Source organism: Kogia breviceps, chromosome 17 (genome assembly GCF_026419965.1).
Source record: "Kogia breviceps isolate mKogBre1 chromosome 17, mKogBre1 haplotype 1, whole genome shotgun sequence".
In the NCBI taxonomy this organism is placed as follows: domain Eukaryota; kingdom Metazoa; phylum Chordata; class Mammalia; order Artiodactyla; family Physeteridae; genus Kogia; species Kogia breviceps.
In genome coordinates, this window is record NC_081326.1 from 13650685 (window position 1) to 13665191 (window position 14507).

General features: G+C 44.8%; 1 protein-coding gene across 8 annotated transcripts in view; it reads left to right on the plus strand.

Annotated features, from left to right (window-relative positions):
* The window catches only part of SULF1 (sulfatase 1), a 156442-nt gene that overhangs the window by 77649 nt on the left and 64286 nt on the right, over nucleotides 1-14507 (plus strand). For all 8 annotated transcript variants that reach the window (XM_067018040.1, XM_067018043.1, XM_059042697.2 and 5 more), the window contains exons 3-4: nucleotides 2534-2606; nucleotides 2915-3145. In XM_067018040.1, coding sequence (XP_066874141.1) covers nucleotides 2974-3145 — 172 coding nt within the window. In that variant the 5' untranslated portion in view covers nucleotides 2534-2606; nucleotides 2915-2973. The remainder of the gene's footprint in view (nucleotides 1-2533; nucleotides 2607-2914; nucleotides 3146-14507) is intronic.

Consider the following 14507-nt stretch of genomic DNA (forward strand, 5'->3'; position numbering starts at 1 on the left):
TTTTCCTTCTGGAGCTGGAAACCAGGCAGTGAGAGGATGACAGGTTCTAAAAGGTCATTTTTGAATAAAGAATTGTCTGTGTGCACTTTTCTTCAGAGTTGTGTGTTTTAGTAAAGGGAGCAGTCCTTCTGGCCAGACCTGTATGAAAGTTTCATTTTCTTTACCACTCAATTTCTCGGCTTTTACATATGAATCCCCTGAATCGATAATAAATTGTGGCAGAAAAAATAAATGTAGGTCTCTTCTGCACCTTTAACCTTCCAGAAAGAAAAGTTACTTTATAGGTAAAACGTGTATCTTCTCTGCTGTCCCTTTTCTTTATTAGGAAATGATTTTCAATGTAGTTTATACAAGGTACCATTAAGGCTAATTCTCTTTTTCCTAAAGGAAGAAGTAAAGTAAATACGGTAAAGAAAAGAATAACCCAGAACACTGATTGGGTTCCAGGGAATGTTATCAGCATCTCAATAGTCAAGAATTTTCAGTTGCATGTGTGATTGATTATTTAATCCAAGCGCTGCTGTTCACTCCATACAGTGAGTCTGACTGTTTTCTGGGTCACCATTGTCAGCAGAGGTTAGTTTAAACCGTAGCGGATGCAAGAAACCCTTCTGACTCTCTCTTCACACAACGTTGCCAGCTTTGAGAGGTGGGCAAAGTTTTGCTACGTCAAAGACCAACCCCCTAAGAAATTTCTGTATTTAACTCTTAGGTTAATGCACGCTCTGTGGGAGAAGGCCATTGTTTCACTCGTTTCTTTTGCTTTCCCATCCTTTCATGCTTGTATCAGTTTTCTCATGATTTAAAACAAATGCCCAGAAACCCAACAGTCAGGGCAGAACAATTGCGGGCTTTCAGTGTTCAGCAGGCACTGCCATCACTGAAATAACCCCGAGTTATTACCAAACAAAAAACAAAACCACACGCCAAACCGTACGTATTGACTTTCTCATGCCACAGGATCAATTGGAGGTGGCTTGCTTTTTGCTCTGCAGATCATGTGGTCAGGACTGCCTCGCTGCAGACACTGGATTTTTGTTTTAAAACCTAGTTCTTACTGAGTCCTTCTCTCTCTCCCTCCTTTCTTCCCCCTCCCAAAGAATAATTACAGGCTGCAAAGTGAAAAGCATTAGAACTGTTTACAAAACAGCTCATAAAGTTTAAAATAATAGGGGCGTGTGTGTTTGTGTAAAACACAATAATGTGTATGGCAGGGGGGAACGGTCCACCGTCTTTCTTCATTCTTCTTTCGCTGCCCCGTGTCACCCTTCAGAATTTAAGGCGCGGAAGGGAACGATGGAGTCCCTTTCCTTCTGCTTTGCAGCCATCACACTTCATTCGTGATGCTTACTTATCTGATACCCGTTTATTGTTGAGCATCAAAATACAGACCCTCAGGTGTGTGGGGACAGAGTGGCTGCTGCAGCGGGCTGCTATCTAATTAATTTTAGGGCAGTCGAAATTCCCATACAGATGCTGCCTCATGACATTCAAGAGAAAGATGGTGTTTTTTTGTTTTTTTTTTTTTAACGAGCCTTTTGCTATCTTTCGGAAGTCCAAGAGAACAGCTTTCAGCAGGTTAGCGTTCTAAAGTGAAAGGCGCATTTTTCCAGCCCTTTCCAAAGTCTCCTCCTGTGCAGATTTGCAAAGATTTCACGGTGCTCCCCTCCAGATTTGATTTGATTTGATTTTTTTTAAGGTGGAAGGGTCTCCTCTAACCTCCAGCCTCAGAGCCCCATCAGTCATGTTGCTTTGCAGGTTGAGATCTGCTGCGGCAAAGCCAAACCTCGGTGCTAGCGGCGCTGCACCGACTCTGGACTGTAGTGAAGCTGGTGCCGACAGGGCTCTGTCCCCTTAGGCGCCGATGCGCTGGGGACCAGCCCAGGCGGGAGGAAGCATCCCTTCCCCCCCGGTGATTGATGGAGGACAGTTAGGAGTTTTTCGGAGGCTGGGAAAGATTGCCCTCCCAGCCACTTACTATGAAGTCTTTGTCAGCAGAAAGAACTCTCCTGGGCCGTGAGTGACATCATGCAGATGACAAATGACAGCTTTGCATTTCATTCTGCTTGATAAGTACTCAATGTCGTGCGCAGGTGACTTAACGCTGCCCAGACGCAAGCACTCCAGTGCACTGTGGTTTCACAGGCCCTGCTGGCTCTTCCTTATCAGTCATTTGTTTTCCTGGGGATGTTTAAAGTACTGTTAAAGTGTGAGCAGGGATGATACCCAGATCACCGTATTTATGGTTATGAAATGAAGGTGTTATTCATGTCATTTGTTAGCAGTTCTGAATGCTGTTTCCTTCTGTTTCTCCCTTTTGGAGTACAGATTTTAAAAATTATATCAATATATATATGTATAGATATGATTTATATGTTACATTTATATTTATTATACCTATATATAAATGTAACATATAAATCATATCTATACGTATATATTCATGCTGTTTCAAGAGACTATTTCAGACCACAAATCTGTGTCAAAAATCCTTGACTGACGTTTCCTTTTGTATTTTTTCTCCCCCTTCCAGGACCCCATCTGCAGATGTCCTGAATACCTCCGAGTATCGCAATTGAGTATTCAACCAGGATACCTAATTCAAGGTATTAGCTCTTGTCAGAAAGCTTTTCACATCTGAGCTCTGCGTTGGAAATTCTATTTTGGCAATGAATTTTGAAATGGGCAAAGTTGGAATGAGAATAAAGGACAAAAGTGAATTTGCAAAATAATCCAGCGCTTCAAAAAGCGACCTGACGCCTGGTCGAGTTTGCTGCTCCTGACTGATGGGCAGCCCTTTCTCTGCGGGTTTATGTTCCAATTCTCACTGAGGCGTAGTCCTTTTTCCGCAACTATGTTTGGGGTTTGGATTTCATTTTCGTCTCTCCCTCTCCCTTTCTCTCTGACTGCCCAGATCTGCGGGAACCAGGAGACAGACGTTTTGTCCGTTTAGCGACATTGGAGCAAAGCACAATGAAGCGTTCTTGCTGTGCTCTGGTTTTGGCTGTCCTGGGCACACAGCTGCTGGGGAGCCTCGGTTCAACCATCAGATCCCCGAGGTTCAGAGGCCGGATACAGCAGGAGCGAAAAAACATCCGAGCCAACATCATTCTTGTCCTCACGGATGACCAGGACGTGGAGTTGGGTGAGACACGGGGTCTTTGCACTTGTTGGTCTCGTTCGCTCAAAGGATTGGCTGGCTTGCGTGATCAGTAACAGTCAGTTAACTTTGGGGGGGTGGGCACATAATGGTAGTGTCTGAACCAACAACCTAGGTTATAAAATGTACTCGTATTAACGATAAAGCCCTTGGTTTGTGTTTCACCTTGACTCTTCTGATCTTAAGGTTTTTGAAGCTGGGGGTGGGGTGGGAGGACGGGAGGACGGCAGGCGAGAGCAAACACGAAACTGTAGAAGTCAACGGTTGGACTGTGCGCCTTGGAAAACTCTTGGTCCAGAACGTTTCAAAATATGTGGGCAAATTTGTTTCAAAGAGTATGAGATTATGACTGTAATTCTCTGCAATGCATGTGAACATAGGTGGACACAAAAAGAACTTGTCGATGGTCGTTATTATTAAGGCGATTCCTTTATTCACCGCTTGTGATTGTTGGGGAATTGAAAGTTCCAATATTCTGCACATCCTCCTGGTAGTAATTCACTGCTACCACCTTAGACAGGAGGCTTTTCTGAAGATTTCGCTCACCTGGGTCAATTCTAGAGCACTTAGAAAGCCTGCCAACATCTGGTGTTTCAGCTTAGCTTCCGTATCACCTGATTTGGTTTCTCACCTTCTCACTTTCTTTAATGGCCCAGCCCTATGGTCTTGCTCATAAGCTTAGGGTCTTCTTCTAGGGTACCTAGGACAAATGAAAAGCTTGCCCTTACAAGGTGTCACCACCACTCATTTCCATTCCTTGCTCTCGGGAATCGCTCAGCAAGGCTTATCCATCGCGCTGAACTTGACCATCTCTAGTAGCTTTTAGACTTCCTGCTGTGCTAACAGCACCCTGGGCTTCTTTCCAGAGCTCCTCTGGCTAGGGTCTTTGAGGATAAACCCCTCCAGGCTGGAATTTGATCCACAGGGGTAGGGACTTTGATTTCCAATTGGAAACCAAACCCTGGAATCCCAAAAAGTTAACTCTTTGGGTTCAGCTGGAAACAAAGGCACTGAAAGCCAGCAGAGGTGATGACTGTTGGAGGTGACTTGCAGAGTCTGTTGTCTCTCGCTTAATTGCTTATTTTTAAATTTTTATTATTTGGTTGCGCCGGTTCTTAGTTGCGGCTGGCGGGCTCCTTAGTTGTGGCACGCGAACTCTTAGTTGCGGCACGCATGTGGGATCTAGTTCCCTGAGCGGGGATTGAACCCGGGGCCCCTGCATTGGGAGCGTAGAGTCTCAACCACTGCGCCACCAGGGAAGTCCCTCTCACTTAATTGCTTAAGCAAGACCATGGATTTCCAGGCGTCGCGTCAAAATGAAAAGTCTTGCAGGTATGACTTTAGTATGTATGTGGCTGGTGGTTTAAGTTTTCATTCACCTACAGGGCAAGTAAAGTGAAGACCTTTGAATTCACCTCCCTTAACATCTCTCACATCCATCCTTTTCAATGAAGCCATTCTCTTCTCTCCCAGTTTTTCCCTAACTGGTTGCTCACGTGACCCACCTGTGCCCTCTAGTCTTGGCCCCTCCTACCTATTCTTCATTTCCTGCAAGTATCTGATCAGGTCTCTGCTGCTTAAAACCCTCCACCGGGTTCCTTTACCAAGAGGATTCAGCCCCTCCCCTCTGCAGGCTGATGAGCGCTGGGCGACTGTCCCTACCTATTTCTGTAAGGCTATTTTCCTTTCCCTCACCTTTGCTCTGTGCTTCATGGAAACAACTTACACTTCCCTGAAGGTATCTGGTGGTTTCATCTCCCTCACCGATATTTCATGCCTTTGTACATCTCATCCCCTCTGCCCTTTCCCCATTTTTCCACCTGGCGAAGCCCTACCTATTCTTCGTGACCCAGTCCAGATGCCTTCCCCTCGGGGGGTCTTCGTTTACCAAAAAAAAGATCCTGCTGTCCAGCAGGGTGGAGGGAACTTTCCTTTGCACCACCTTGGACCTGCCTCCAGCATATGACCCTTAATCCACCATGTGCTTCCATACCTGTCTCTTCCAGTTAACCGAGAGCAACTAGAGGACAGGGCAGTGTTTTATCTATGTTGCAGTCCTGATGCTGGGGCTGTGCTGGGAATCTAGTAGGTGCTCAGTAAACTGGAAATGGACCCACAGGGGCCTGAAAAGGCTAACACGATTCCCAGAAATGAATGCAAGTATCCGTCATGATCTACTTCTTCAATATACAACCCTTGTCTTTAAAATAAATTAAGGCATTGTTTGATCAGTGTATTTTTAAGAGTTCACAATTTCATCCTTATCCTATAGTTCATTAATTCATTCGGTAAATATTTATTAACAGTTGTTACACACTGGCTTCTGGTGGAAGCACATGGATATAATGGTGAAGAGCCGTAGGCCAGGTTCAATCAACCCAGCTCTTTCCTACATGTTTGCCTTGCCTTTACTTCCTTCCTTGATCTCCTACCCAGATACCAGGTTAAGTATTCACTCATTTAATCATGACAGTCGCTCTATGAAGTGGTTACTATTACTCTCTTCAGTTTATACTTAAGATAAATGAGGCTTAGAGAAGTCGCATAGGCTGTGATGAGCTAGGAAATGGTAAACTCGGGACCTGTATTAGGGCTGGGTCTCCACAGCTACACATTTAACCATGATTCCTTCCCTCAATCCGTCCTTCAACAAATATTTATTGAGCCCTTCCTAAAACAACCTGTAAATCCATGGTCACGCCCTAGGTTCTGAGATCACAGCTAAGATGGGTCTTGTTATCCCACTGGCAGAACAAGTTGATGATGAAATCACTGTGAACCACGGATAAAAATTTAGAGAAGACTTCTTTTCTCAGCAGAAAAATTATGCTCTTGGTAGTGGGTACAGTTTGATGGAGACTTTTGCCTGGTCTATTGTAATGCTCTCATAATCTTTCTTGACACTTAACTACTCTAGACTTTAGTTGACTTTTGTGTTTTTTTGACCATCTTAACCAATTTTTTTTTTTTTTTTTTTTTTTTGGCTACGTTCCGTCTTCGTTGCTACGCGCAGGCTTCCTGTAGTTGCGGCAAGTGGGGGCTACTCTTCGTTATGGTGCGCAGGCTTCTCATTGCAGTGGCTTCTCTCGTTGCGGAGCACAGGTTCTAGGCGCACAGGCTTCAGTAGTTGCAGCATGCGGGCTCAGTAGTTGTGGCGCACGGGCTTAGTTGTTCCACGGCATGTGGGGTCTTCATGGACCAGGGGTCGAACTCATTTCCTCTGCATTGGCAGGCGGATTCTCAACCACTGCACCACCAGGGAAGTCCTCATCTTAACCATTTTTAAGTGTATAATTCAATAGTGTTAAGTACATTCACATTGTTGTGCAACCAACCTCCAAAACTCTTTTCATTCTGTAAAATTAAAACTCTATACCTATTAAACAGTAACTCCCTAAACCCCCAGCCCTTGGCAACCACCATTCTACTTTCTGTCTCTATGAACTTGACTGCTCTGCGTACTTCATATAAGTGGAATCATACAGTATTTGTCTTTTTGTGACTGGCTTATTTCACTTAGCATAATGTCCTTCCTCACTGTTCATCTGTGTTGTAGCATATCTCAGAATTTCCTTCCTTTTGAAGGTTAAATAATATTCCATTATATGTATATCCACCCTATGTTTATCCATTGATCTCTTGTTAGACATTAGTGTTGCTTCTGCTTTTTGATTATTGTGAATAATGCTACTGTGAACATAGGTGTATAAATGTCTCTTTGAGACGCTGCTTTCAATTCTTTGGGGGTATATACCCAGAAATGGAGTTGCTAGATCATTCGATAATTCTATTTTTAATTTTTTGAGGAACTGCAATACTGTTTTCACAGCAACTGCACCCTTGTCCATTGCCACCAATAGTACATAAGGGTTGCAGTTTCTCCACACTTTTGACAATATTTGCTGTTTGCTGGTTTTTTGATAATAGCCATCCTAATGGGTGTGAGATGTTCTCTAATTGTGGTTTTGACATGGTTTGTCTTGGTCTGATTTTTTTACTTACATGTGATTATGTTTGCCAAATATTGAATAAATCTTCACCTAAGCAAAACTTTTGCACCTGTAACACCGCAGGCATTTTTGGCGTCTGTGCCTCCAGAAGGATATAACAGACTTAGAAAAGGCTTAGGAAAACAACTGCAAAAATTGTAATAGAATACTTTTCTTCTGGGGAAAGAATAAAACAATTGTATCTCTTTGTCGGGAAAGACAAAGGCTAAGAAGGATTGTGATCCAAGTTTATGAAACAAGCTGGGAAGGAAAGCTCTTATGAGGTAGGACTGGGGCCCCTCCCTCAACTTTGAGGACAAATAAAGTAAACTAGTCCTTTGTGAAAGGAGTGAAACACATGAGGAATTTACTAATAAAAGTGCTAGGACCTTATATGTGAATAACACTTTATCTTTTTCCGAAGAACATTTATTCTCATTATTGTATTTTCTTGTCACTCCACCCAAGTTGGGTGGGTAGGACAAAGATCATTATCCCAGGAGAACACTTGACCCATGGAAAGATTAAGTAATTTAACCAATGGTCCCTGTACTTCTGGATTTGCTTTTTCCACAACTTGAGAAGTGGTTCAGTTATGCCTCTACCTGTAAATAGTTCAGGTTTTTAGGCAAAGTTAATTGGTGGAGATTTACACCTTTTTCAAAAAAATTGAAGTATAGTTAATTTACAATATTCTGTTAGTTTCAGCTGTATAGCAGAGTGATTCCGTTATACATAGGCATATATCTATTATTTTCAGAATCTTTTCCCTTATAGGTTATTACAAAATATTGAGTATAGTTCCCTGTGCTATACAGTAGGTCCTTGTTGGTTATCTATTTTATATATAGTAGTGTGCATATGTTAATCCCAAACTCCTAATTTATCCCTCTGCTTCCTTTCCTCTTTGGTAACCATGTTTGTTTTCTATGTCTGTGAGTCCATTTCTGTTTTGTAAGTAAGATCATTTGTATCATATTTGAGATTACACATATAAATGATACCATGATATTTGTCTTTCTCTGTCTGATTTACTTCACTTAGTATGATAATCTCTAGGTCCATCCATGTTGCTGCAAATGGCATTGTTTCATTCTTTTTTATGACTGAGTATATTCCATTGTATATATATGTACCACATCTTCTTTTTTAAAAATAATGTATGATTGATTTTATTTTATTTATTTTTTGTTTTTGGCCTCGCCACACGGCTCGTGGGATCTTAGTTCCCCAACCAGAGACTGAACCTGCGCCCTTCACAGTGAAAGCGTGGAGTCCTAACCACTGGACTGCCAGGGAATTCCCAGTACCACATCTTTTTTTTTTTTTTTTTTTCGGTATGTGGGCCTCTCCCTGTTATGGACTCTCCCGTTGCGGAGCACAGGCTCCGGACACGCAGGCTCAGCGGCCATGGCTCATGGGCCCAGCCGCTCCGCGGCACGCGGGATCCTCCCGGACCGGGGCACGAACCCGCGTCTCCTGCATCGGCAGGTGGACCCTCAACCACTGCGCCACCAGGGAAGCCCTACCACATCTTCTTAATTCAGTTGTCTGTTGATGGGCACTTAGGTTGCTTCCACGTCCCGGCTATTGTAAATAAAGCTGCTATGAACATTGGGGTACATGTATATTTTCGAATTATGGGGTTTTTTTAAACTAGAAAAACACAAATGGACATGATTAACGTGAAGTTTGGGGTGATGGTTACCATCTGGGGAAAGAGTGGTAACCAAGAACAGCAGCAGTATCCATATTTCATTTTAAAATTTAAAATATATATATATCTGAAGCAACTATGATCAAATGTTAAGCTTTGACAAAGCTAGGAGACATGTTATTTATTCTACTTTTCCCTGAACTTGAAATAGTTTACACATCAGAAAGAAGAAAATCAGAAATGCTGTGGGACTCCCCTAACTTTCTGAGACTAGAGTCAAAGAGATTAGGCTCTAAATCTTTTCCCAATGGTCCCTGGGTGCCACTCTGAGAAACAAATAATGAGCGGATCAGACCATTGATTGATCTGGCTCAATGTGGCACTTCTTAAATTCTTAGGAAATTGGACTGGTGCTAACAGCTCAGTAACGCTGACCCAAAGGAGAATTAAGAAATCTTAAATACATGGAAACACCTTGTCTAAAGCAGAGGTCACAAATGGGATCTACAGTCCAGAGCTAGCCCACAGATGTGTTTTGCTTGACCGGCACGCTTCTTAAAATCAAGGCAACATTTTTAAAAAATCAGGTGATTTTACATAAAAAGGAAAAAAAATCCAGATTCCGACTTTCCTTGAAAGTTCAGAAGAATGAGGGCTTACATTCGCACGAGGCAGCCATCAGTTAAATGCTTGAAGGGGAGTCAAAGCTGCCCCCATCAGGTGGGCGTGTCCTCCTGAGACCCTCACGGTCCGCATCACTCTCCACTGCTCCCCAACACTTAGGCCAAAAGGAGCACTTGCTATTTGCCATCATGCCCATCCTGCTGATTTTCTTACCGTCAGGGGGAAGTTCTGTACACCCACATCTCTATCAAATGTAGAAAACTGGAAAGACGAAAGCTCTGTGATTTTTCTTGTACCTGCCTACCTTCTCTGTCTAGCCTGTAGGCATTTTTACTTCCATTCCCCCAAAAAACTAGTCTCCACTTTTAATGGCCTTTAGCTCTTTAGGGGAAAATATAATGAGTCCTAGTGACCTAGAAACATGCCAGACAGATTTATTATCTGCTTCTTGGTCCCTTCTTCCCCCAACTTGTTTTCCCTCCTCTGGTTTAGCTGAAACATGTTTTTTTCTTTCCTACCAATTTCATAGTGTGGGTAGAAAAAGGTATACTGTGTGATCATGTTATCTTTTTAACGCTTTCAGAATTAAAAATTTCAATAGACCAATAAAGTCTTTTTTTCTTTTTTTGCGGTACGCGGGCCTCTCACTGTTGTGGCCTCTCCCGTTGCGGAGCACAGGCTCCGGACGCGCAGGCTCAGCGGCCATGGCTCACGGACCCAGCCGCTCTGCGGCACGTGGGATCTTCCCGGACCGGGGCACGAACCCGTGTCCCCCGCATCGGCAGGCGGACTCTCAACCAGTGCGCCACCCGGGAAGCCCTAAAGCCATTTTTAATATGGGAAATATCACTGTTTAAGGTTCCATACTTAACTGTTGGCATCGGAAAATAGCAGGGATGTGCTTTAGCACAGGCCATTTATATATTTCAATCATTAACCTTACCCCATCATAAAACAATGGCATCTAGAAACAATCCTGCACATTTAATGAGTTCTGTTTGCTTGTCATTATCACTCATCAAACCATGAATTGTTGCAGTTCGCACGGAGGTGTGTCGCTCTATGAAGCCAGGTGTGTATGAATGCCACATATCTGGGACTTCCATAAAGGATGATGACGACAAAATTTATTATTGAATTTCTGGTTTTGTGAGTTTTTCTGGACATGATGAAGAGCCTCGATGAAAATGTTAATGTTTGATAGTATGAAATATTGAATAATCAAATGCTAAGGTATTTGAATCAAGAAAGGCAAAGCTTTGTTGTAAAATTTAACATGTACGTGAAGTAATCCAGGCTCTCTGTGTGATTTTGGTAAAGTCATTCCGATTAGGGGGACATTTTCTCCCTCCTGACCTTTTTTCACGCATGTGATTTGGGAATAAATGAGTTGAAGCCTGTAGAATGATTTAAATTCCTGGCTATGGCTCTGTCTAGTCCCAGTAACCTAGCACACACCCCCTCAAAGGACCATTTGTGGAGCCTTGTTTTTTGTTTTTTGTTTTTTTTGCGGTACGCGGGCCTCTCACCGCTGCGGCCCTTCCCGCCGCGGAGCGCAGGCTCCGGACGCGCAGGCCCAGCGGCCATGGCTCACGGGCCCAGCCGCTCCGCGGCACGTGGGATCCTCCCGGACCGGGGCACGAACCCGTGTCCCCCCGCATCGGCAGGCAGGCTCCCAACCACTGCGCCACCAGGGAAGCCCTGGAGCCTTGATTTTTAACTCCACCAGAATTGCAAACCTGGCGGATCTTGCAGGATTCCCAAAGACTGCCACTTCTCCTGTCTCAGTCGCCGCTGAGCTAGCAGCATCCTGGTCCGCAGCCGGTTGCTGTCCGAGCATCCCCAACCCTGCAAGAGCGAATAGCAGATGTCCCCAGTCCCAACCTGGATCTCTGGTGTTGGGACAGCTTTTCTTGGCAGCCCCAAGATTCAGCTGTGGCCCGGACCTTCCCTGTCCTCAAGCCGGCCCAGTCAGCAGTGACCCCGTGCCAGCTACTGGACTTAATTATGGTCACTTCATAACATCCCTGGCAGGCTTCCACCTCACAGGACAATTTTAAATGATAATGAAGTCAGCCTTCTTGCTTAAGGGGGGCGTGGGGAACTGTGTGATGGGTGGAGGGGGAACTGATGTCTCTAAGCCAGCATTCACATTTTATGTCTCGAAGCCTAGACAAAGCAGTTGACCTCTGTCTTAGTCCGTGAGGACTGCTCTGACCAAATACCATAGACTGGGTGGCTTAGTGACTTATAAACAACAGATGTTTATCAGGTAATTATTTCTCACAGCTCTGGAGGCTGAAAAGTCCAAGATCAAGGCTCCAGGAGATTCGGTGTGTGGTGAGGACCCACTTCCTGGTGCATAGGTGGCTGGTTTGTCACTGTGTCCTCACAAGGAGAAAGGGCCAAGGGAACCCTCGGTGGCCCCTTTTATGAGGGGCTGATCCCATTCATGAGGGCTCCACCCTCATGATCGAATCGCCTCCCAAAGCCCCACCTCCTAATACCATCACCTTGGGTGTTAGGTTTCAACCTATACGTTTTGGAAGGACATGAAAGTTCAGTCTCTGGAAACCTCCGTATTCTTACCTTAGCTTTGGAATTCAGATGTGATTACAGACAGGGAGATGGGAAAGGCAAGGGTAAAGGAGGCATGTTGGGGCTGAGGTGATCACAAAGTAAAATCGCAGCTCATGCCGTTTGCTCAACAGCCCTGCTAACGAGCCCAGGGGGCTTTTATTAGCTCCATTTTACAGCCGAGAAACGAAACCAAACGAGGGTAAAGGGCTTGTTCAAGCTCATCTGTGACAAACACCCAGATGTTTCCCCCCAGCTCCAAATCCAGGGCTCTTTCTCTTCTCGTGCCCTCCCTCCTAAGTCCTGCTTTGGGGACCTCGTGAGCATTCTTTAGCCTTAAGCTTCACGTCATTCCTATGAAATAATTGTTCTGATAACTAAGAATCAACACGCTTTGCATTTTAGGCACCAAAGGCCTGAAACCCAAAGAAGTGGGGAGCTCCAGCTCAAAACTGAGTCCTTCCAGCTCTAGGACGAGACATGGTTCCGTCCACTGCTCCCAAGCTGGAAATGCCTGTTTTATGCAGAATAGTGTCTGGTAGTTTCCCGGTGAAAAACCAACGGTGCAGTCATAGTGGCTGTAGAAACAGCACGAGGCAGCATTGTTGGCTGACATTAATCATCGCACAGCCATAAAAGAGAAGGAGCTTTTTGCTTACCTTGTTGGAGTGCGGTGGTGCAGCAGAGGGAAGAGGTGTGATTCCCGTGCTCCGTCATCTGTGTCTACGCAGGGAATCCGAGATCAGAGGCAGCATCGCTTCAGCCCCTAAGAGGGCAGGAGACAGGCTTTAGTGTCTATTAGTATCTCCCCTAAGAGGCCGGATGAAGCAAGATATGAGATTACAGAAAATGAGACATATCCTGACTCCAAGCAGACATCATTTCTGCGTCAGTCTTGAGAACGTCGTTGTCACAGCCGGGACTCAGCCTAGATGCATCTTAAGGTCGCTGAGCAGACTGTCCGCCTTTGCATCTGGGCTCCGCTGCGTAGGGTCTGTGTGGCCCTAGGCACGTTGTTTAACCCTTTTGCTCCTCAGCTTTATCATCCTTGGTGTGAGAATAGTAAATAATAGCACCCTCTATGGAAGGCTATTGTCAGGGTTAAATGAGTGGCTCCACGGAAAGCACTTAGAAGTGGGAGTAAAGTAGAAAATCCGTGAGAGTAAAAGTATGAAATCAGTGCTTCCTCTTCCTCTCTGCTCACCTTACAGCCTTGGAAGCGGTCTGAGCCACTTAGATCACTTAAAATGAGGCACCCGCGAAAGTCCCTTCCAGCCCGAGGCTTCCCTGGTTCGCTGTCAGGCCTCGAATAGTTCTCCAAGAGTGGGGAGGGGCCGTGCCAGCATCCTCAGGGAGCTCGTTAGAAATGCAAATTCTCTGGTCCTTCCCCCGCTCTTCCTAAATCAGCATCTCAGGGTGGACCCAGAAGTCTAGGATTTAACATGTGCTCCAGGTGATTTTTAACGTCGGAGAAGCATCGTCTCAGAACCTTCTCCTCACTGAGAAACGTGAAGCCACGATCAGGAACCTCACATTCGGGACCCCCGCCCGTGGCGCTACCGTGGTCACAGTACCTGCAGGGGCCACATGTCTTCATCGTTCCCTTTGACGTGTGGGCCGGTTGGAAGCAGCGCATCTGGAGGGATTTTTTTAGTTCCTCGGTGCAACCAGCTCAGTCAGTGAAGAAAAGAGAGATACTTAGAATGAGAGGAGAGTCCCGGCTGGGGCAATTATGATGCAAGGGACTGAGTTTTAGTCCCCAGTTTGTAGATTATTTGACCTTAGATCGGATTTTCACCTCCCGTCCTGTGCTGCGGTCCAAATAAGTCTGTAAACGGGAGGTTGCAGCTTTGTGATTCGGGACCTTGGAGGATGGCCTCCAGCTGCAGTTTTTTTGTTTTTTTTTTTAAATTTGAGTCCAGCTAGGCTCAGGCTCATAAGGGAACTCTGAGAAGTCCTTCTTTGACACGAAAAGACTATTAGGCAATAAAAATTGGTCAACAGTGTTTGCTGAGTTTTCCCAAAATTCAAGCTATTACCGTAAATAATCACTGCAGTTTTCTAAAGCGGAAAGGGTGATAAGGGAATGGACTTTGGCATCAACCTCGAACTCTCTCCCCACTCCTGCATCTCATTTCATGTATTTTCTCCAGGCTCTTTCCCCCTGTGTGATCAACCAACACACATATAAAACACAACGTTTCTAAAATGCATTTCTTTGATCTTCTATAGGGCATATTTCTTGTTACTTACTTCTTGAGTAACAGTGAAACCATTACTTTTCCAGTTTTCTTCCCAGGCTGAAAACTGTGAGTCAACTCACAGCCTTCTGATGCATTACATCTCTTGGGTCTGCTTCTTAAGAGTCCTCCTATTTTAAAGGCACAACCCGGTTCAAGTTCTTATCATCCCATGGCTGGGTGGGTTCAGCAAGCTTTTGGCCATACCCTTGATGGACCAGCCTATTCCCCACCTACCCCGCCATGCACATACTTCCATT